This window comes from Monodelphis domestica, chromosome 5, assembly GCF_027887165.1.
Source record: "Monodelphis domestica isolate mMonDom1 chromosome 5, mMonDom1.pri, whole genome shotgun sequence".
NCBI lineage: Eukaryota > Metazoa > Chordata > Mammalia > Didelphimorphia > Didelphidae > Monodelphis > Monodelphis domestica.
Window position 1 is genome coordinate 106,482,581 of NC_077231.1, and position 25,493 is coordinate 106,508,073.

Genomic DNA, 25,493 nt, shown 5'->3' on the forward strand with positions numbered 1-25,493 from the left:
CAATTTTCATTTGAGGCTTTTAGGAAATATTTTCCCCTAACTTTTGATGTTTGAAAACAGTTAAGATTTTTAAGATTGTCTGTTTAGTTTTTAAGGCATCAGATTCTAGGTATAGGATTCTATGAAGTAGATGTTATGTCTTTCTAAATAAAGACATTTCGCTTCCCCCCCATCCCCCCAATACGGAATGTTTGTTTTATGGAGTATTGTATGTAATAAAGGGTTTGAATATTCCATAACATATTGTGTGTACATGTGGTATAAATAAATAGTTTTACAAAGTTTTTTCCATTAACAACCCTGTGAGGTAAGTAGTGCAATTATTCTGCTCATTTTACAGATTTGGAAACTGAACCTTGAATAGATTGTGCGACTTTCCTACCGTACCTATAGCAAACCAGTGCCAATATCTCTTGACACCAAATCTTGCATTCTTTCCAATACTCCAGACTGCATGTCAGTAATCATATTTAGCAATCTTTCCAATATTAAAAAAATAACATTATTATTTAATATTATCCTCTTTAAAATGCATTGATAGATTCAATTTGAAGAAAATAGCTCAGTAAAATTATTTTATTTTTCAAGGAAAACAAAAAAGACCTTTTTAGCATATTGATCATGTTTTGCTGTGCAAAATACTTTTTTGTGTGAACGATTCAAGAAATGCAGTAGCTTGATATTTATTATTATGTTAGTGTAGTTATTCTTTAAAGTAGCCTTCTAGTATATACCAAAAGAATTGATTTTGTAGTTAGGTCAGTAAATATTATGTAACATTATAGTATTTATAGTTCCACATTTGTTGTATTTGTGGACTTTAAAAAATTGTTTGTTGTAAATTATTTTATGCGATGGGGCATATTATTTTACTTAATATTTAGGGTTATATTTTACTTTTAAAAGGGACATATGAATATCTTAATCTCATTAATTTTGCCCCTGAAAAACATCTAAACTCTTCTTCACATTTATTGTTTGGCTTTTATTTTTTAATTGTGATGTCATGTAAAGTATTGTTTTCACATTGCATTGCCAGTAATTATCATTGTACTGTTATATTTTAAGAGCAGTATTTTATCAACTTTTAATTAAATAAAATATCACAAGATTCTAATTTTTAAGGCACGTTTTACTGATTAGCTGGCAGTTCTTGAACCAATATTATGAGTTCTGTCTTTCTGAGAAATGGTAGGGAACAACATTTATAACTATATTTCCTAGAATGATGGATAAAGCATGAGCCACCTGGTATCTAATTGGTTATCATCTAAATAAGAACTATTTATTGAAACTAAGCTCTTCTCCCTTCTAAAAAATTACCCAAATATATCTCAGTTTAGATTATTTAGGTTTTTTAAACAAAACAAGCTATTGGTAGATATTCTTAACAATATCAGAATTTTATTACCAGAGTTCATCTTTAGATTGCATTGTGGTATTCCACATAAAACTAAATAGTGATATTAGGGTACTAATTCTATGAACTATTGTACCTGAATGTAACATAAGACATTATAGTTATAACAGTGTTGGGATAACATGTAATTTATAAAATTTCATTAGTTATAATATGTTGTGGCAACCATGTGTTGACTTGTCATTTTTTCTTATGTAAGTGAAAACTAAATACAGTGTTAACTATTTCCTAAATTTAACTTTTTTTCTTTCTGGATGCCCATTAAACCTGAGTTTTACATATTTTGCGTATAAGAGTTTTAGTCACATGAAATATATACCATTTGATTGTATTTTTTTAATCAATAGGAAATGTTAAAATGGCCTTTTGTTAAAGCTTTTACAAACTTTGGATATTAGTAAGGAATTAAATGAAAATGTATACTTTCTTTTTACTTAATATATCTTTTATGCTTATAGCTTTAGGATCATTTTCTACTGTATTTGGAGAAGAATGGAAGGAGAAAACTGATAGAGATTTTGTTAAGGTAATTAATAAAAGTTAAAATATTTTTCACTGTTATTAGTAACTTAATCTCAAATATTAGACAGTTTCATAAATTATGTGTCAGAATATTATTAGATTTTATCTTTAGGAAAAATAGATTCAGGTTCCTTTTAATTATGACATGTTGGAGGAAAGATTTTTTTGAAATAAAGGAATAGAATAAGTAGAAATACAGGTCCCCAAATTTTATTGCACATGTCAATTCCTGAGAATGATCGTCTGCAAAAAGAAAAATGAAGTTTATTATATACAATTTAAAAGAATGGTTATAAAACTCTGCAGTCTATAATTCATTTCAATTTAACAAACATTTTATTACCAACAATTTTTATTGAGGTTTTATGTTAGGTATTAGATATACAAAGGCAAAATGAAAATATCCCTGATTTCAAGGAGTTTATATTCTATTAGGATAAGCTTTTGGTTCTTAATGGGGTACATACAACTATTGTTGTAATTACATAGACACACACACGCATGCTATAAGGAGAAGTACTAAAAGGCTTGGACAAATTTAAAATATTGGTAGAAATATTCTTGTCTTGTCTTTCCGGATTAGACTTCGCAAATTTTTTTTAGTCTTTTAAGATGCACCAAGAAAGCAGAGTTTCTTTGCCTTTAGAGACCGTGGCCTATTTTATTATTAATATAATGTACATTTGAGAAAGCTGTGAACTACTCTCATTATCACAGCTGATAAAAGTGTGCATCTAACTGTTTTGAATCTCTATAGATTCTGTAAAACTATATTAAACAATCATTTGAGGAATTTTCTCATCTGAAGTTTATATACATTGGTGTTTCTTTCCAAAAGTACATATCTAGATAATCTGAGGTTAGGGAAAGAATTTTTTCCTCATTGTAATAATTACTAATCAGATGAGTGTTAACTATATGTATAATAAACTTTTATAATGTAATTGATGTAATCTTTTTTATGGTAAAAATAACCCCATTTACATTTATTTAAATTTAGATTATTGATATCCTGCTGGTTTTGTATCAACTGAAATAAGCTCATCATAGTGGTTGACCAAAGAATTCCATACACACATGCACTCATACATATATATATATGTTAATGTGGATAACATTTGAAAGTTGATGAAATAATAATTATTTTATTGGTATAATTATAATATTGGAAGATAAATGGTGTTAACAATTTCTTGACTTTTTAATGAGTATTGCTAGAATGGCTATAATAAGATATAAAAATAAAATTGGTATTATTTTATCCCAGCCATTATTTTAAGTACCATTAAGAATACATGGTTTAAAGCATAATATATGTTAATGTGATTAATAAAATATCTATAGATACAAAGATGTCAGAGTTTTAGCAAATACTTTAAGGTGTTATTCCCCCCACCCCCAAAAGCCTTATCTTTTGTCTTAGTATTGATACTAAGTATCAATCAGTTCCAGGGCAGAAGAATGACAAAGGCCAGGCAATTGGAGTTAATTGACTTGCCCAGGGTCTCACAGCTATAAGGTATCTGACCAGGACCTCCCATCTTTAGGCCTGGCTGTCACTCCACTGAGCCTCCTAGTTACCCCAAGTTTTACTTCTTAATCACTTCATTTTTTTTAATGTTAGCTATTGTTTCTGTATGTAAAAAGGAAAAATAAAATAGAGGACATAGTAGCATCTATGCAATTTTCATTTCTTTTAAAGTACACAAGCTTAAGATCAGGAAAAATAAGAATTTGTTTAAATTCTGTCATTCGATCTTTTTCTTTTTTGTCAAATATTTTTAGTTGAAATTTGAAATATTCCATAAAGATTTATTATTAGAGGATTTTAAATCTTTGTTGATTTCCACACATACAAAAAATGTATATTAATAATTTAGATACAAATGAATCTGTGTTCATAAATAGTCTGTTTTCCTGTTCAGTTAATCCTTCCTAAGAAATGAAAATGTAATTTCAGTTAAAGAGGAGATACAGGAATTGGTAAAAATATATATATAAGTGAAAATTCATCTTGCAAAAGAAAAGTTAAATTATGGAGTAAGGGGAAAAATCTGGATAGGAAGAACTATTATAATGTATAAAAGTGATTGTATTATGACAAAAAGTTAGAATTTGGGGAAGATAAAGGTGGGAAAAATGAAAAGATTTTTCATTGACAGGTTTCAGTAGCACACTTTAGTTTATTGCCAATAATTTTTGCTTTGAAAACTGGCCCCAACATTTTATAAGAGCTGTTTTCCCAATTATTTTACATTTGGAGAAATTTTTAGTGTGAATATTTGTAGGAAAATTGAGTTAAAAAAGATTTGGGTATATGATTTTTTTCATTTTTTAGAAGTTTTAATTTCGTAAAAGTTTATGCTGTTATATAATTGCTACAGTAAATAGAAAAATATTCACACTTTTTTTTTTAACGGAAAATCTTTGACAGAAATAATGATTTCTAGAAGATATGTATAGTTACAATTGATTTGTAAAAAACTAGTTACAAAGATATTTTCCTAAAATGACTGTCTTTTAAAATATCAGTTTTCAGGAATATTTTATCTCATATATTCTTTTCATTTATACAAATTAACATATTAGAAGTATTTTTCTGCTCCTTCCATAAAGGAAGCCCTTTAAAATTAGTTCTTTTATTTTATAGGAGACACTCTTATACTTACTTCCAGCTATTTATTTTACAGAACTTGGTGTTCTCACAACTTTTCTATAAATTTGTCTGGGTATAATGTACAAAACAAAAATTTTTATGTAGTTGCTCCCCTTTCGGTATCCACTGCTATTCAGCATTAGGGTTCCTATTTTTGTGACTGATAGTCAACAAATAAGCCAATTTTATGACCTAGAAAATGTCTTAGAACCCTTACAGATTGCTCACACTATTCTTTTAGCTGTTTTTTTCCCACTTTCAGTTTCATTTCCCCTTGAATACATCCTTTATTACCACCAAAAGGTTAATTTCCTACTATTCAACTTGGCCTCTACAATCTCACTACTAATTACTTATCTTCCACTATTCCCTTAAGCATACCCTGTTGGGCATGCAAAATGGAATGCTGATTTCCATGAACATGACCTGCACTTCTCTTCCTATATCCTCAATCCTCCTGCAAATTTCCATTATTAAAAATCATCTTTTCTTTTGTAACCTAGTTCAAAAATTAGCTCCGTTACCTTTTCTCCTCCACCGGAAGTGGTCTTTCCTATCTCCAATAGCACTTTTTATCTTTTCTAGCAGTGTGGTGCTGTGGAAAGAGCCTGAACTTGGGGTCAGGAGCAAACTTGGGTAAGAATACCCTTTCTGACACTTTCCAGCCATGGTACCATGGACTTATCACTTAAATTCTGAGTTTCAGTTTCCTTATCTGCTAAATGGGGATAATAATGCCTGTATTGCCTACTTGACATGAGTGTTATGAGGATACAATGAGAATGTAAAGTCCTTTGTAACAATTTAAGCAGTTTGCTGATTTGTTTAGGGAAAGATCAATTTTAAATTTATATATTAATATCACCTGTTGGCAATAGCCTTATATTATGGAAATTTGTATACATGTCTTGATTCTCTCTATGGATAGAATATTATTTTATTTATTTTTGTTCTTTTTTCTCCTTGCCCCTGATGCCTCCTCTAACCCAATATGTAACATAGTACCTTGCACAAAGCAAGAAGTTTATACTTACTGAATGAATAGAGACAAGGAAATTGGTGGCCCAATTCCTTAAGAACCTCTGGCCCTTTTTTTCTTCCCATTGGTGAGGTAGTAATTAAAATGTTGCTTACCACATCGCTTAAGGAACATAACTATTTTCCTATGAAGTTCCTTCTTGATCAAAGTTGAATTGGATTTTATACTTCTGTAGTCAATTTTGAACAATTTGATCAATAAGTATTAAACTTTACCCTGCTGTAGTCTGACAGTGCTCTCAAAAATATTAAGGACAATGGTTTTAGACAAATAAATACCATGTCATTTTAAGTGACAGCAATTATGTGACTTCAAAAGGAGGGAATATAATAAAAATCTTACACAGCTTTAAGGAAATTAACCTAGCCTCTAAATAGCTATGTGATCTGAAACCAATCACTGAATCTAACTGGATCCTAGTTTTCTTATTTGCAGAAAATGGGGCTTTAAGTAAATGATGAGCTTCAGGTGTTCTGCAAGTTATACTCTTCAGTGATTAAAATCCTTTGATTTCTTAGTTACCTTCATGAAAGAATAGAATAATTTGACTGGTAAGATACATAAAAGGTCATCCTTTCTTTTCTTCCTGGAAACAACGAAACTCAGGAAAAGGATGAGAAATTTTCAAGGATAAAAAAGCAGAGAAAGCGGATAAAAGTAGCAAAAAGTAAGAACAACAAAGATTAGATCTAGTGAAAAAGAAGACTAGCTTGCAATGAAGGAACATGAAATCAAATAATTGTGTACCATAGAAGGACAGTGACATACAGCTCAGAACTCTACCAGTAAGGTACATATGAGACTTTCCATATGTTTGTAATGGATATTGAAAATATTTTATGAAGCTTTATTATTAGAGTACTTTTTCTAAGTCTTTTGTTAACTTAAATGTGTATATTAATGATACATAAATAATATAGATGTAAATGAATCTGTTAATGAGTAGTCTTTTCCTATTTAGTTAATCTTTCCTAACAATTGAAGACAAAATTTCAGTTAAGAAGAAGATATAAGAAGTAATAAGAAAATTTTAAATAAAAGTATTGTATGAATGAAGTGTTAAACCATAGAATAAGAGGAAAATATCTGGGTTAGGGCAATTACTATCAAGTAAAGAAAAGATAATAATTATGAAAGAAAACATGAAGTAAGAATTAAGCCAGGTGGTGGGGTGGGGTGGAGAATAGAAGATAATTTGACTGCACATTTTCTTTATTGTCAAATAATTTTTGCAATGACATATAGGCCCAAAGTTTTATAAAAGCTATTTTCTGTTGATTTTTACATTTGGAAGAATTGTCAGTGTGAATGTCTGTAGGAAAATTTTATTGAAAAAAATAAGTTTCACGATTTAGGTATGCCAGATAATTAAGCTTTCAGGAGTGGATTTAGATCTAGGAATTCATATATGTGGTAGTTTTCTCCACTGTAAGATATTGGTAACTTATTTATCATTTATATTTGTACGATTCATTTAGAAATAAAGTGATTTGCCCATGGTTTCACAGCTAAACGTGAATCAGAAACAGGACTTGAATCCATATCTTCCTGATTACAAGACTCACCTCCTATCTGCTCCATCATACTATGTAAATCATATGACCTAAATAATAAATAAATACAACCTAAGTAATGCATTATTTTCAGATCATCTATATTTATGACTATTAGCATAGAACAATATAAAACCGGAATTTTATATGTAGACTGTTGTCACTTTGCATAAATTTGCATTATATGAATTTGAGTTTATATAAAGAATTCTGAAAGAAATCTACATTCTCAAAAAAACCACCTACATTAATTTTGCTATATACTGCTCTGCTTGTGCGCTCTCTCTCTCTCTCTGTCTCTTTCTCTCTGTCTCTCTCTCTTATTGTCTCTATCTCTGTGGATGTGCTAGCTACCTCCATGGGCATACACTCCACTTTTCTCCCTACTTTTCCTACATCTGTGGACATATTTACATTACATAAAAATCACTTTATGTAGCGATATATAGAACAGGCCACTTATGTAAAACCAAAACTGTCTGTTTATCAGAGTTAGAAGGGATTCTAGAGGTCACTTAAAGAATACACTTTACAATATTTCTGATAGATTGTCAGAAGCCTAATTATTGGGAATAATTTTTGATAGGAAATTGAAATTAGCCTCTTGTCACTTCCATTATTGCTCCTAGGAACAAGCAAAATAAGTCTGTTCCCTCTTTCATATCATAGACCATCAAATACTCTGCAGTTCTCTTCATAAAACCTTCTTCCATTAAGGCTAAATATCTCCAATATTTTTTCAAATAATCTTTCTATGTAATACTTTGCATCTCCTTCACCATTCTCATCATTGTTCTTTAGAGGCATTCCAACTCCAACACAATTCCTAAATTGTGGTAACTAGAACAATAGAAAATATGTGATACATTTCAGAAAAATTTCTAATAAAATACTTTTAACGGGTTGATATATAAGTTATCGTATTTAGGATACCTGACTAGAGTGAATCATTTCCTAAAGTTTCCAGATGCTGTTTGAAAAACTAAACCATTTCCCTACTATCTGAACTTCTTTTAGGATACAGAGAAAAATATAGCACAGTTAGCAGTGCACTGATGATTTAGAACTATTTAAGTTTTATTTATTTTATTGTTCTTGAGAAGGAAGTAAATATCATGTCCAGTTATTATTTTAGAAATAATATAGTATAAATAGCACATACCTTGAATACCATGCTACTTATAAACAAGCCAAAATGTTAAATATTTCTTGTCATGAGGTCCTTCCAGTATTACTGATAAATAACGAGATAATCCCAATTTCGTAGTACTATTAATGCTATCATTCATCAGTAAAATGATCTCCTTTTAGTCTCCTAAACAATGTAGGGTCTGGATACCTCAATATAAACAGTTAACTGAGACTTTACAAAGAATTATTAAAATTTTAACTACCTATGAGCCAAATTTCCATAAAAAGGTAGGCATTCATTTTATCTCTTATACCCTTAAAATTTTGGCAGTATTGTTTATTCCCATGTTTTTAATAGTTATCCCTATAAGTAAATCCCACATCTTTTCTTCAGCTTTGCCCTCCCCCAGATCCGAAGCCATACCACAGACAATCTATAGTATAGTTTATCACCACCAGGATACCTCATCTAAAAATAAATGTGTCTAAATTCAAGTTTAGTATTTTTCCCCAAAAATTAATCCTTCTTTATGAATTCACTATTTCAGGCCTAACATATTTGAAACTGTGGTGTTATCTGACTTCATTCTTTCTATATATCTAATGTTTCTCTATCAGGTTGTTTCTACCAATATAATATTTACTAATCACCTCACTCTTTATCCTTTCTCTTTCTACTACCACCAACCTTATACTAGGCTTCATTACTCTCTGAACAACTTCAAAAAGACTTCATTTTTTCCCTCCAATATCAGCCCTTCACATCATTTAATTGATTAATTTTCCTTTTAAAAGGATATGTTCATGTTACAACTAAAAATCTTTAAATAATTTTTGCTTAATGAATGAAATATGAACTTCTTAGCTAGACATTGAAGTCTTCTACTATCTAGGACCATCCTAGCATTCTAATTTTATTTTATTTGCCATATAACCATATTGACTACTGGCTACATCCCTAGAAACCCTCTCCTTTCCATTGTCCATACCTTTACTTACTTTGTTCTTTCGCTTCCTTTACACCAATCTTTACTGAATTTAAATGCTATCTCTTGTAGAAATCCTCCATCCTCCTCTCTCTTTCCTTATCTTGAAGTTCCCAATACCAGTATCTCTGCCAAGAAAACTCCAAATGGGGTCACAAAGTGTTGGACATAACTGAAATGACTAAATAACAACAACAAAATACATTATGAGTGAAGTTTTTTTGCAAGGATTTTCACTGCCAAGTTTACTCTTATGGTTTAAGCCATATAAACTCAAACATTTAATTATTGTTTCCATTTAGTTTGAACAAAATGCTGAGTGTGGGAATCTGTTTCTAAGACTAAATTTAAAATAGGCATTATCCAGATTATACCTCTCTGCCATCTCTTCATCCTGGGAAAGTTCAGCATATTCCCTTACCTAATCTACAAACCTGAGGAGTTATAGAGACAGTGGCTCTCAGAACTATTGCAGGTAGGAAATCCATGCCCTGAGATGCATCCTTTTGTCTTTTTTATTATTTCAATCTTTAGTTACAAAGTTTGTCATAATACATTTTGTTAACAGAAGCAACCTTTTTGTTTAAGAGAGGTATTATTTAGCTATTCAGCAAATAATGTTAATACTCTTTTACAATGCCACTCAAATTTCAACATTAAAAAAAATGACATGTAATTTCATCTGTGTATGGAACTGTGGGAGGGAACTCCCTCTACCAATGCAAATGCCAGTCCTTGTGTAATTTAGAAGCTTTCATTTTCTAGAGCATTAACAGATTAAGTGACTTGTCTAATTAGCATGTCAGGGAGGAAGGATCTGAAATCATCTTCCAGAGTCTCACAGGGGAACTATATCCAGTGGGCCACAATGCCTATCTTCAGCAAACACTCTTGCAAATATAAAATAAATGTTTTATATTAGTTAATGCCTTTTGGGCATCATTTTTATCTATTAAAAGCCATATATTTTACTTTAAAACACTTTGTACTAATGGCACTTAAATTACTTTTCATCATCTTTAGAATTTTGGGGGACAATTGTTATAGTGCAATCTTTATATATCTATATCTATATGTGTGTATATATATATATATATATATATATATATATGTATATCTTTTTGCTTACTCTCAGTCATCTCTTAATCATCAGATCAAATATATTATTGAAAGATACTGTACTAATGCCCTGTGGTAGTGTGTTCAGGTAATGTGGTTTTCCTCATGGTAAGTTAGTTTTTTTCCATTACCTTCCATCTTAGAATCAATTCTAAGTATCAATTCTATGGGTAGAGAGCAGTAAAGGCTAGGCAATTGGAATTAAGTTACTTGCCCAGGATTGCATGACTAGGAAGTATCTGAGGCCAGATTGGTACCTAGGACTGCGTTTCTTTGAACCTGGTTCTTGATCTTCAAAGCCTCTGACCCAGGTAAAAAGTAGTTTGTTTGATATTAGGATGTAGAGTTTACCATCAAATTTTCCACATTTTATGATTAGTGCATTATTATTAACAATTAAAATGGTTTCTTGATGAGAAAGAAATGAAAGCTGCACAGAATGTACTAATTGAGGGTGGCCTTATCCTAAATATATTATTTCATATAAATTACTCTTTTCCTAATTTATAAATATGTTTACATTTGTATAGTGTTTTATAGTGGGCAGAAGGCTTTTTTTCCCTCAGTCACAAATGTGACTTCTTGCTGTATCTAGTGTGCTTTTCAACTCTTATACTAAATGTGTAAGGCTTAGAGTTGCCCATTTGGAAAGTATTGTCTCATGATATTTTTAAGTTGAACACTTTAAAAATGAAAATTTTTTTCAATTATGCTATTTCCAGAAATAAGCTTTGGTACGTAGTAGTATTTTGCTATGGTTCTTTTAAAATTAACTGTCAAAAATAAAGATAGGGTCCTCCCCCCCACCCTCAATTGTCACAAGGGCTCTATAACAATGGTTTTGTGGCTGTGAGGAATTATGGGCCACTGGAGACTTCTAGACCAGGGGAATGAAGTACTGAAAGTGCTTCCAGTCTAATGTTCAACAAGATTTCCATGCCATTTATTCTTCGGATAGATGGTACAGACAATTTCCACAGAAATTCCACAGAATCCTTTGTTTTCTAAGCTATAGTATTGATCCAGGTCTTTTCACATCAGCTTGATCTTCTGAAAAGTTGCCTAGCTCATTGTTGAGAATAAAAACAAAGCATCAATTTCCAGTGACAATCAAACATTTTGAAGTTGTTGTCCAACCCACACAAAATCACAGGTTAATGGGACAACTTTGAACACCCTGCTGACAAGATAATTCTTCAAGGCCTAAGTGGAGGAACATTTACATCTTAATTATAATAGTACTCTAGAGAAGTCCCAGATATATGGCAAGAATTTCATTAAAAAAACCTCTATGCTAGGTTCAGAAGCCAAAAGATACTCCTCTTTCACCATTGCCTTGCTCAGTGTTGAAGTAGAACTGAAAGATGAGAAAGAAAATTCAAAAGTCTTGAGTCCATTTTAGACTCTGGCTACCTGTATGACAAGATATAGAAGATTCCGGGCCCTGAGTCATCTTATACAAACTTCTCATTGGAGGCAAAACTAAGTCAGTATTTTTAGGTCTAGAATATGTTCATATTCTATGCTAAATGTAGTTCAGAGGACAATAATGGCCTTTGGAGGCTCCATGCAGACTGTTGTCAATGCTCTGATCCCATATGTTTTGGGTAGTTGCCAACTCTTCAGAAAGACACAGATCATTGGTGAGACTTAAAATTTCTTCATTGACTGCCCAGAGATCAAAACTTGCAATTACTGTGCAAGATGGAACTAAACAGGTAATGGAGGAGACAGACTATTCCTCCATAATGATATCTTTGGCAGTGGACTGTCAAGAATGACTGATGTCTGGGAGCAACAAGATTAATGTGGTGCTCTATGACTACCTGGGGTACTAATATAAGATCATCCAAGCAAGCAGCAGCGACTTATTGGTGTTTATACTAAAGCCCTAGAGATTATTCTCCATCTGTGTAGTAACACTACCTTTGATGCCACCAACATTCTTAATAATGCTTCAGAAGACCACACATACCCTGTATAGCATGTGGATATGGATTTTGACCATGTGGATATCTCAAAAACACTGAAGCCTTTTACGGAAGCCAGCCATGGTTCACAAAAATACCCTGTGAGATGACTTTAGGGTTGCTTCTTCATTGAGTCTATTGACAAAAGGCCATTAAGAAGCCACTCCTTAATTAGAGCTTAGGATCTTTACACTAAGGTCTCTTCCATTCCATCTGTCATATTGAGAAGAAAGAATCAACAAATGGACCTGACTATTCTACTGGAAGACTATTTAAATAAAACTCCAATCCCTTGGGATTTTTTTTTTTCCGCACTAGATTTCTCAATGCTACTTTATATTTTTTGTAAACTCAAAATTTTCTTAAGAAGAGAAAATTCACAAAAGTCCTAAGTGCTAGGTTTATATACATTTTATTACTGGGATACCTGTCACATATCAGGAAAAATTCAAATTAACTTTTAGTAATGATTTATCATTTCAATGTCATTTATGTTTAATACTCTCAACTACTAGGTTGCTGATTCTTTAATCAGTCCTTTAGATTGCATCTAAAATAATTTTTTTTGCATTTCCTATTAATTAAGCATTTTTTAGCATCTACTCTGCATGATATTGTGCTAGGTGAAACCATTTTTGCCTTCAAGAAGTTTATATTCTACTTAGAAAAGCAGCATATACTCGCATAAATATTTATAGGTTAAATTTATTCAGGTAGTTGTTTCAAGAAAGGAGGTACTAGAATTTGGGATGATGCGGAAAGGTTTCATATTGGAAGTGGTCATGGCCCTTAAACTATTCTCTGAAAGGTTTCTAAGAGCTTCAGAAAGGAGAAAGAAAATTCAAAGCATTGAGAACTGCAGATATAAAGAATGTAGACAGGAAAAGGACTGTCATTTAAGAGGAGCATGTAGTAGACCAATTTGCTTAGATAATATATATGACAAAGAGGTTATGCAAACTGAGGATGGTTGAGTATATAAAGAGGTATAGGATTTAATATGCTTGAAAAAAGTACAATGGAGCTAGATCACAATGGACTTTAAAGACTGATACTTTATATTCAGTGGAGGCACATGGTATTGCTAGTGCTATAGGAATATCACTTTGGTACATATGTGGAGAATAACTTGATAAAAGGAGAGACAAAGGGAAGCCAATTAAAAATACTTTCATGTTATATTTTGATTTGGAAATTATTTAGTTATCCCTTCCTTTCACACTCTACAGTCCAGCCAAACTTTTTTAGTCTCCTATCTCTCATGTACATCATTTCTGGCATGCACTCCTTCCCTCACTCTGCCCCCAGAAGATCACTGTTATCATTCAAGATGTACCCCCTTCTCCAGGAATCCTTTCCTAATCTCCTCAATTGTTAGATTAATGGGCTGCTAGGTAGTAAAGTTGATAGAGTTCTGGTCTTGAAATTAGGAAGATATGAGTTTAAGTCTGGCCTCAGTCACTTAGTATTTTTGTGACCTTTGACAAGTCACTTATATTTCCCTGCATTTCCTCACCTATAAAATGGAGATAATATTAATGCCCACCTTCCAGAGTTGCATAAGCCTTAATATTTTTTTTTTTAAAACCCTTACCTTCCATCTTGGAGTCAATACTGTGTATTGGCTCCAAGGCAGAAGAGTGGTAAGGGCTAGGCAATGGGGGTCAAGTGACTTTCCCAGGGTCACACAGCTAGGAAGTGGCTGAGGCCAGATTTGAACCTAGGACCTCCCGTCTCTAGGACTGGCTCTTAATCCACTGAGCTACCCAGCTGCCCCCAAGCCTTAATATTTTAAGTGTTAGCACAGTGCCTGGTATAAGTAGGCACTACATAAATGCTAGCTATTATTATTACATTAGTACCCTTTTCAAACTACCTTACATTTAGTTGATTGTATTTATCCTTTTAATAATAACTTCTGTGTACATTTATATAATTCTGGAAGCCATCAAAGACCACTTTGTTTGACCCGGTCACACATGGAAACCGGGGACAGCAAGGCAGCCCCTAGGAAGAATGGAAACACTCACTGAAACTCCGCTAAGTGACTTTCCTTATTAACATCCCCTTATTATTGGAATTGCTATGATGATTATTATTACTTAGCCCCGGGTGAAATAGATGAGAGCAACATGCTTACAGGGTTAATACAGATGTCCCACTCTGTTCCCCCAAAATGTTTCCAGGAGATCCCACTTACAAAATTAAACCTAAGGATTCTTATATACCCACTTAGATAGGATTCTCTTTTCTAGGCATAAAAACTTCTGGCAAATCTGTGCCATGTTGATTCTACCCTCTGACCCTGTACTCATCAACAATGTTTTGTTGACTATTCTTAGGCTTTGCTTCTGTTGTTCGGTTCTATGGAAACATGTATGTTGAGAATGAAACTGTGTGCCAAGTAGATGTGTGATCATGAGGGTATAAAATAAAGCCAAGGCTCAGCTAAGGGGGAGCAGTTTATCCTGTGAAACCTATGCTGCGGGTTGAATAGAAAGCTGTGTCCCATGCATCATTCCACTGACCCTGTCCTGCCTCCAAGACCCCATCCCTTGTGGAAGACTGGACCACCCCACAGCAATATAAGTCTTTGTCTTCTCCAATAGAATTTAACCTCCGTGGGATCAGGAATTTCAAAATTTGTTGTTTGTCTAATCCCAGCACTTATTGCAGTGTCTGGCTCATAGTAGGGAGTTACTAAGTGCTTATTGATTGGTTGTAAGACAATGGAGATAGTGAATTTATACTCATAGTTCAGTGAATTTCATAGGGGAAAAAAATAAAGAAATGGAGTTGCTCCAAGTGATAAAAATTATGAGGAAGTTTTACTTAATTTTGGGAGAGCTAGAAAAGGAAGAAATAACAGTGATAATTTTAGGATTATTAGCAGGGTCCAACAGAAGGTATGCTTGTTTTTTCAAGATTGGAGGAGACTTCAACTTCTATATGAGGAGAAAGGAAATAGTCAATGGGAAGAAAAAGATTGCATATATAAGGCAGAGTCATATATAACTGACAATGCTACTTGAAGGAGAATATATAAAAGAAATAAACATATGGTATTAAAAGTAAAGAAAGCCTGATATACTGGTAAGGATTGGAGAATATCTCTTCTCTTGAAAAAATGGAAGGAGAAAAGTCACAAGATATAGAAAAGCTTAAAAATGGAGTTGTAAAAAATAAATATTGGTCTTGAGGTTCAGTAACAGTTATAAGCATTTATTAGTGAAGACAGAGAGAAGAGCCTTACTTTAACTGATCCTCCATTTGGCTGGTTAAGGCCATAGATCAAGAGCCAAGATAAAGGAGGAAACACCCTCCCTCTGGCAGGTAAGGAAGTCAAGAGCAAGATTGGCCTCCCTGTCCAGGGTTAAAAAAACCTGTCCTTGGTCAATGGCTTTCAAATATCATTCTGTCTGCCCCTTCTGTGGCAACATTATGCTGCCTCCACGGGATGCCGGGAAATGCCAACGTTAGGCTGTTATGTATGATATTACTCTAGGATTCCTATGTCTCATCATTGGGGGTACTGACAGATGGAGATATTTTATTTTATACAGAGAGATACTGAGTTTATGCACAAATGGCCTCCATTTTATTTAGATATGATGTGGAGTCATCAAAATGGGGGTAAAGGAGGTAGACTGGCTGCTGGAAGCATATAGAAAAGTAATGGGACAATGTCTTTGGAAAAATGTAGTAAGGAATCAACAAATGAAGGATAAAAATATTGCTGAAGAGCAATGAGGGCTTATTTGAACAGAAATGCCATGAATTTATAGTATACCAGTAAAGTTTTACAACTTTTTCTAGCAGCTCTTGGAGAGCCAGACAGGAAAGTAGAAATAGCAGATGATTGGGGTGACTGGTGACTTAGATTTAAGTCCAAAAAGGCCAAGCAAAGTGTAAGACAATTGTTTTATAGTTACAATGAGGACAAAGAGTGGTTTTAGTAGGTTTCAGGGAAGTAGCTGAGATGGAATATAAGGGAGTTGTGGTAAAAGTTCTCTGGGTTCATTATTTTGGAGATGAGCTGAGTTTAATATTATGTAATCAGAAATTAGATTTCATAATATGCACTGGAAAAGCTTAAGTGAAAGAAAAACAACTGTTATCTAGGCTTGGATAATAATCATATGCTCATAGAGCTGGTTTTACAAGTACATATATGCCTTGGCAGATTCTGCAGATGAACAGTAATCTATGCCCAGAATTTAATAGGATGTAAAAGCAAATAGGGCCAGGCATTTGGGAAATTTTTTAGTGCACTTAACTATTCTGTTTCTTACTGAAACAAAGCCTATCTTTTTAACAACAACCACCCAAATGACAATAAAGAAATGAAAAATAGTGTAGGTAGGCGTCGTGGTATTGCCAAAAAAGATTTACTCAATATGATCAGAAAAAGAACTCAGGAAGAGATTATATATTAAAAGCAAAGCATGAATAACACGACAATCATACTCTTTGTTACCCACAAAATGTCATGAAATCTAGAACGAGAAGCCCACTGGTATCCAACCTATTGTATGGCTCCCATGATAAAGTAATTATGGAATTGCTTAAATAAGTGTCACCTAGAGTGAGAATGTACCATTGGAGGTATTAGTGAGTTGGGGTATATACATACCAATGAAATCATAACCCAGTGTAATTGCTTGTCAACTGCAGGAGAGGGGAGGGAAGGGAGAAAACATGAATCATGTAACCTTGGAAAATTTCCCAAAAGGAAATTAATTAAATAAATAATAAGCAACATATCATAGGACTCTGGATTTTAATTCACTCTGCTATCTTCTTCCATTTTATGGGTGAGCTCATTCCATTCACATTTACAGTTAATATTACTAACTTTATAATGCCCTCTATTCCATTTTCCTCTCTTGATTGTTTTCTTTCACTTTTCATTCTGTTCCTCCTCACAACTATTTTACTTCTAACTACTGCCTTCATCAAATCACCCCCCCCCCCTTTTGTTTTTCCCATCTTATTTCCTCATAGGATAAATAGTCTTTTATACCCAACTGAGTAGGTAGCTTATTACTTTTCTGAGCAAATTCTGATTAGAGTAAGGTTTAAGTCCTGCCCATCATCTCCCTCATCCTCCCTTCCATTATAATAGCTTTTTCATGTTTATTTAGATTAAATAATTCACCATATTCTACCTCTCCTTTACCTCTTAATGCAATCCTCTTTATCAGTCCTTGATTTTTTTTAATATATCAGTATAGTCAACTTGTTTCCATACCCTCTGTATATTCTCCTTCTAACTGTTCTAATAATGATAAAATTCTTAAGAGTTAAAAGTATCATCATCTTATATTTCAAATATAAGCAGTTTGACCTTATTGAATTGCTTAATTATTCTGTTTCATCTTTACCATTTGATGCTTCTCTTGAGTCTTGGATTTGAACATCATATTTCTTGTTCCGGGTTGCTTTTTTCATCAGGAATCATTGGATATCCTCTTTTTCACTAAATAATCATTATTTTTCCCTGAAAAAATGAGGTCAGTTTTTCTGACTCTGTAATTCTTGATTGCATACATAGCTCTTTTGCTTTTTAGAATTATCATATTCCAAATCCATTGATCCTTTAATGTTGAAACTGCTAAATCCTGTGTAATTCTGACTGTGACTCCATGATATTTGAATTGTTTCTTTCTGGCTGTTGTAGTATTTTTTCCTTCGCCTGCGAGCTCTATAATCTGGCTACAATATTGCTCAGTTTTCATTTGGAGACTTCTTTAAGTATGTGATTAGTGGATTCTTTTATTTTCCATTTTATCCTCTTGTTCAAGTATATCATGGTAGTTTTCTTTGATAATTTCCTCTAATATTATGTCTAGGCTTTTTTTTTTTGTCATGGCTTTCAGATAATCCTATAATTCTCAAATTACCTCTCCTGGATGTGTATTCCAGTTCAATTGTTTTTCCAACGAGATATTTTATATTTTCTCCTATTTTTCATTCTTTTCATTTTGTTTCATTGTTTCTTGATGTCTCATGAAGTCAGCCCAATTCTATTTACTAAAGAATTATTTTCTTTTGTGAGTTTTGTGCCTCTTTTTCTATTTGACCAAATCTACTTTTAAAGGTATTTTTTGATTCACTGGATTTTTGTGCCTACTTTTTCATGTGGTTGATTCTGCTTTTTAATGAATTCTTCTCTTCAGTGGATTTTGGTACCTTTTTTTTTTACCATTTGTTTACTTCTGCTTTTTAAGGTATTTCTTCTTGCATCACTTTCAATTTTGGCCAGCATTTTTATCTGCTTCTCTCATTTGATTTTTCAAATCCTTTTTGAGCTAATCTAGAGATTGTGACCAATTCTCATTTTTCTTTGAGGTTTTCCATGTAGCTGCTTTGATCTCATTGTCCCTTTCTGAGTTTGTGCCTTGTATTTCCTTATCTCCATAATTTCTGTGACAGGTAAGTTGTTTTGTTTTTGATTTATTTCTGCTCATGTTGTGAGTTTTTCTTGACTTTTATTTTTTGTAGAGAGCTAGGCTCTCTTTCCCAAGGTAGAGGAGCTGGTCTCTCATACTTAAGTAATTTCTTGAAGTTAGCTTCAGATATAGTTCTATATTTTGGCAAGTTTCAGTTCTACCAGGTATGTAGTGGCCTCTTCCCATTACTGTTTCAGTTTCCCTCTGTGCCTACTGTTGAGTTACATGGCTTGACGAACTCATAGAGCGCAGGTACTCATCTTCTGCTTGGACCAGTGCTCATGGATCTTATCAAGGGTTTGCACCATCTATGTACATTGCAGGCTGCCTTGTGCTGAGGCTTAGATCCTTACTGAGGGCTTGCAATGGGGCTTGGATGATTGGGTGTAGGGATGCTCAATTAATTGGCTTAGGCAGATGCTAGGATCTTGTTTCTATCATGGGCCTTGGTTCAGAACTTCAAGGAGTGGGAAGAGGAGGGAGCAAAGGGGTGGTACTTGTTGTAGGCCTGCTCCAGGCTCCTTGGTATTACCTTGCTAAGGACTGTACCATCTTTTCACTCTGGGGAAGAAGATCTTTTCTTCCTAGCTTCCAAGTTGTCTTCTGTAGAAAAATTCCCTCACTTAGTCACTTTGTTAGTTCTGCTATTCTACTATTCATTTTGAAGCTCTATTTAAAGGTTGTTTGGAGGTGAGTTTCAAAGAGATTTTGCTTTTCGTTTCTCTACTCTGCCATCTTTTCCTCGCCTCTGAAGTATACTTTCAGAGGAGTTCTCATTTGATTTTAAAATCCTGCAAAATAAGTAATTGCAGGCATTACATGATCCTCATTTTAGAGATAAGTAAATTGAAGCTTAGAGAGGGTTAAATGGTTTCTTCATTGTTATATAGCTAGTGTCAGACAGAATTCAAAATCAAGCATGTCTTAATGCCACATTTAGTTCCCTTCCCACTCCACAACACTGTCATATATAAGAAGTGCAAAGTTTTGTGAGGATTCAGTGGAATGAAGTCATTCTCTTCCCTCTTCTTTGATCCTTGTCATTGTTTCCAATTCTTATACTTTTAATTATTATTATCATGTGGCAATTTCCAATTGTATTTCTCCAACTCCTAACTCCTTAGCTCTATTCCCTCATTTCCTGTTGCCTTTGTTGATATCTCACTTGGATATCCTACAAAAACCTCAAACTTACACAGTCACAAAATTTAAACGCATCTTAAATCATCTAGTTTAAATTGTTTTTGAACAGAAATTCCTTATGCAACATCCCCAACATTTTATCGCCTTGGCCCTTCTTAAAGATCTCTGGTGGAAGGAACCCATTATCTCCTTCATTAGTTATCTCATATCGCTTTTGATAACTCTTAATGAAGTTTTCTTACTTTCAACCAAAAGTCTAATGAAAATTTTAATAAAGAATAAAAAAGAGAGAGAAAAACTGGTGAATGAATCTATAATCAATTCATTACAAAAGTTTTATGTACTGTTCACACTCCTCGTTCCCTACCTCTAGTGATGGAAAGTGGGAAGGGAAGCACTGTTTATGAAGAGCTTTAAATGCCAGATATAGGTGTACTAATGACTAAATTGGGAACCTGGATGATTGGAAGGATGGTCATACCCCCTGACAGAAAGAGGGATGTTCAGAAGAATTAGAGACTTCGGGGAGAATGATATTGAGTCTCTTCTAGTGGAGAAAAATGTTAATCAAAACTGTCACTTGTTAGGCTGAAGCTAATTTGCAAAATATCTCAGAGGACAAATTTTAAAATCACATAAACATAGGAATTGGAGCTTTAAGATTATAAAATAAGTGTTTTGACTTTAAATACTTTCTTTTACTACAGCCTAGTTAGTCTACCTTGTTTTGAAGTATTGTAGCAAAGACAATAGGTTTTCATAACTGTATATCTTGTCATGATGTTTATTTCCCATAGTATTAGATGACCTATATTTAGATTTCAATCAGTTTATTAAAATGTTTTCTCATTTCTGTTTTCTGTGTTGTTATTAACACCTGTTAAATATTTTAAAATCTGTAGAATAGAATTCTCATATTTAAATACTTGATTTTTAAAACAAGCTTGGTAGTATTTCCCTGTGTTAATTTTACTTAATATGTATTGTAACTAAGTATATGAAAAAAATTCATTTCTGTATTTTTAAAAATGAAGTTTACAAACAAGATTTTTTGTGTGCTTGTAAATTTAACATGAAATAATATATTTTATAAATATGTGAAGCAAATAAACCATTCTTTTGATGTTGAAACAAAATAAAAGAATGTTGAAAGATTACAAACTCTATCACCTCACAAAATAACACAAAGCAAATGAGCAGAAAATAGAACTTATACAGGGTAGTCTATAAAACAGAGCTAAATTAGATTATTCTTAGAGCATTTGCACATAAAACTAGAAGGACTGATAAATGAACAAGAGAGTCAGATCTGCAGGCCGTATTGTAGTGATCTTTTATCGCTGTTGACTGTAATGGAAGCACATTCAGATATTACTTAGAACTTGATTTTAGGGGCTGCTAGGTAACATTTTGGCTAGAGCTCCAGGTCTTAGCTATATGAACTTGGGCAAGCCATTTAACCTCTTTTACCTAACCCTCGCTGCTATTCTGTCTTAGAATTGATACTAAGAAGGTATAAGATTAAAAAAGCAAGAAGATATGAGATAAAAAACTTAATTTATAGATGTTACAACAATAATTGAGGGATAGAATTGTACAATAATAGCCAAATAAATATAACTACAATCTGGACTGGTGGCAATACAATTTAAAGAAATTACAGGAATTTATCAAAATATTTGGAAGAGAAGATTTCAACCTAATAGAAAAAATCTTGTTTCTCTGAAATCTAGAAGAATGTTGTCTGTTCAGTTTAATCATCTTTGATAAAAGCATGTAAGTGTCAGCAAGACAAAGAGCTAGTGTGATGGCTCCATGTTATTGGGCAAGCCATTAATCTTCCCTTGATTTGACTCTTCTCATTTATAAAATGTGGATTGGACTAGATAGCCTCTGAAATCCCTTCTAGTACTAGATGAATACGTAGTAGAATGCTCCTATAATTCCTCAGGATTAAAGAATTGTTGGTTTTTAAAATTCATTGGCTAGAACAAAATATAGTCTTAATGACTGTCTCATTTTCTAGACACATTTGAAATCAAGCATAAAGAAAATCAGTAAAGAAGCATTTACTAAAAATCTACTGTGTGCCCAGCACTCTCCTATGTGTGGAGATAAAAAGAGAAAAAATGACACAATCTGCTCATGATCCTATTTTCTTCTGAGGAAAAAGCATACTTAAATATAAATGTAAACATAATAAATAAATAAATAAATTCAAGGTATTTAGGAAGGTAATACTCTAGCTGTTTGCATCATGAAAAGTTGGTGCTTGCAAAGGATGAGGGATTCTATGAGGTGAAGTTGAGCAGTTATTGTATACCAGAAATTGGGGATCAACATTGTTACAGAATAGAGATGAGAGACCAAAGTACTATATATGACAATGAGATAAGCCTAGATTTACTGGATTGTAGTGTGCAGGAAAGGTAATACTATAGTCACTTAAAATGTTCACTATCCTGGAAAATATATCAAGCATATAAGTAAAAAAGTCCCTCAATGATCCCAAAGTTTCCCAGTGGAATAGATGACATCAAACTAATTTTAACTTGCCTTGAAACACTACAAAACCTCCTTAGTAAAATGAAAAAGATTGGTTAAGTAATGGAAAAATAAATTAGATTGAAAATTATATATTGCCCACACAATGTATTCGAATGGGCAGTCCATTGTATTAGTTCATTTGTGTATGTGTGTATATATAGATTGACACACAGAATTAATGAAGTATACCAGTACATTAAATATTTAAGTGCCCACTCTTGTCAGCACCAGTTTAGGCTCTAAGGTACAAAGACAAAAACAAGATAGTCCTTACCCTCAAGGAGCTTCTATTCTATTGAATGAGAGAGAGAGAGAGAGAGAGAGAGAGAGAGAGAGAGAGATTTTTTTGGTAGTAGGTTAGCAGTAAATGAAAAAAGGAATTATGTAAAAGAAGTGGTTCATGACCCGAATCTTCAAGAACACTAGTAAGTACCTCTAAGAATTATTGGGGAGAAAAATGCATCCTGGGAATGGGGGATAGTCAATATAGAGCCATTGTAATTGTCAGTAGAGCATTTTGAATATCAGAACATTGAATTGAACCTTGAATTTTGAATTTTGAAAAAAATTGAACATTGAATATCAGAACCTCCATACAGGAGGTTATATGTCATCCTAAAAATAATGGCACCCACTGCAATTTATTGAATAGCAAAGTGACATGGTCAGACTTAAACTTTAGGTAAATGATTTTGATAGCTATGTGGAGAATGGACTAGAGAGACTAAACTTGCGACAAGGAGTTCAGTTAGAAGACTGGCAATAGGACAAGTAACAAGTAATATTGGCTCAAACTCAGGTGGGACCTGAGTAGAACAAGTGACAACAATAGAAAGCTAGAGAAGGTTGTGGAACCAAAACCAACAACAACAAAACACACATAAAAACCCCTAACTTGTCAACTAACAGATAAGTGGGATAATAATGAGACTAAAGGTTGATGACACTGAAATTATGAGCCTGAGTGCCTAGGAAAATAGTGATTCCCTAGGTGGAAATTGGGATGTTTAGAGAATCAGCGTGTAAATCTTAGAGTAGTATGGCTTAGGAATCTTGACACAACACATACTTACTTTGTTACTCGTGTATAAGTCACTTAGTCATCACTCTTTGCCAGCATTGGCAAAACTTTTAGAGACCGCATGACCAAACTGCTTGTGAGCCCCCTGCATTTCCCCAGACAGTGGATGGAGTAAGTTTTCACACTGGTCTGCTGGTCAGAGGGGCAGGGCATGCAAAAAATGTCCAGTGGAGAAGGGGAAATGAGCAACCTCCCATGCTATCAGAGCATGTGTGCCACATCATTGCCAACATGGCTTTAGGTAATTCTCTAAAGACCTTAAGCTAGAGAACCCAGATTATTCTGTATTAATAGGTTCCTCATTAATAATTCTACATAACAATAAAATCATAGCTCTAATTCCTATCTACCTCTTCCAAATCCTTCAATCAGGGAAGGTCAGAGGGGAGGTAGGCATGAGTGGAAAAATTAATGAATAGTTAATTTGGACTTGTTTTCAAGATAGACATTGAAAATGTCCAGTAATGGGCAGTTGGTCATTTGGGCCCAGAACTTGGGTCTAGAGTTAGATTGAGATTTTCTGCACAGATATGATTATTTTAAATGGAAATCATAGAAGAAGGGATTAGGACAGTGCAGATATAATTATTGGACTATGATATGGGTGATGATGCAATAAAGGAGCCTAAGTAAAGTCATAGGTAGAAGTAATCAGAGAGAACAGTGTCATGATAACCCAAAGAAGGCAGAATATTGAGGAAGAGAGAGTGATTAACAGTGTCAGAGACTTTCAGAGAGTTCTCCTACCTTTACTTTTGTCCTGAACTGAAGGTTCTACCTATAACCTTGGTCTCTGATGGGCATTTTACTTTATCTTTCCCAGTCTCCCCCTATACCACCCTTGGGGCATCTCCATGCCATTGTCCTATGCTCTTAGCTCTTCCTCCTTTCTCCATAACCAAACTAGCCCTGAGAACAGTAATCAGAACAATGCTACTATACTAGCAAGGACTTTTCCACTGATTGCTCTAACCAGTCTTTATTCAAATTTCTTTCTATAAAATTCTCCCTGGCCACTGCTCTTGAGTATTATTTTCCTCCTTTGAATTTGTATCCCCAGTGCTTTGCACAGTTCTTGGCAAATACTTAACAAATTGTTTTTCATTCATATAGAATGATTAGGCTTGGATTACGTTTGAGAAATTTTGCAGCATTCTCAGTTATCCTCAGATTCTTATTTACATGAAAAGCCTATCTCCCCAACACCACTATTATTCTAGTGATAACTGGATATGTACAACACATAGAATGTAGAGATCCTGGAAAAAAAATGTAAGCTATTACACGAAGGTCAATGGGAAGACAAGTGACAGAATATTGTGAACATTATTTTTGTGAGTGGAAATAGGTGAGTTTCTATGAGTGGGTATAGAAGAAATACCTTAGGATAATGCATGGCTATTAAATAATATGGATTAGTCATAAGGATGAGAGAACTGAAGTGGCATATTTGTACCCTCAAGGAATACAAAGAACTAAAGGGAGTCTTCTAGCCCATTTGCTATTTTTTTTTTGAAGAATTTATGAAAATAGCTATGCAAGATTCACACTAGATAAGCAGGCATTGATGGATTATTATGACACCTGTGAAAGAGAGGATCTATACCTATGACTTTATAAATTCATTTAAGAATAAACTGCTCAATGTCTAGCAAATTGAGTTATAATTTTTTTTTAATTTTCTTATATAATAAATTGTGTTTTCCTTTGAGGTTAAGGTATAGTATCACAGTTTCAAAATTGGAAAGAACCTTAGGGGCCATTTTGGCCAACTCATACTTGTAAAAGGATCCCTTCCACAACAAGCCAAACATTTGACCAGCCTTTATATGGTTCATTACAATTAGAGAATATCTGTTATTCTATAAATCAAT

At 33.4% G+C, this 25,493-nt stretch overlaps 1 protein-coding gene across 14 annotated transcripts in view; it reads left to right on the plus strand.

Annotated features, from left to right (window-relative positions):
* Positions 1–25,493, plus strand: part of ARID2 (AT-rich interaction domain 2) — a 237,071-nt gene that overhangs the window by 149,843 nt on the left and 61,735 nt on the right. For 9 of the 14 annotated variants that reach the window (XM_056799021.1, XM_056799014.1, XM_056799020.1 and 6 more), the window contains one exon: positions 1,879–1,946. The exons of 4 other annotated variants lie outside the window; for them this stretch is intronic. In XM_056799021.1, the coding sequence (XP_056654999.1) occupies positions 1,879–1,946 (68 nt within the window). Of the gene's footprint in view, positions 1–1,878; positions 1,947–5,212; positions 5,235–25,493 lie in introns of those variants that run through there. One more of the 14 variants, XM_056799024.1, reaches the window with a different exon arrangement.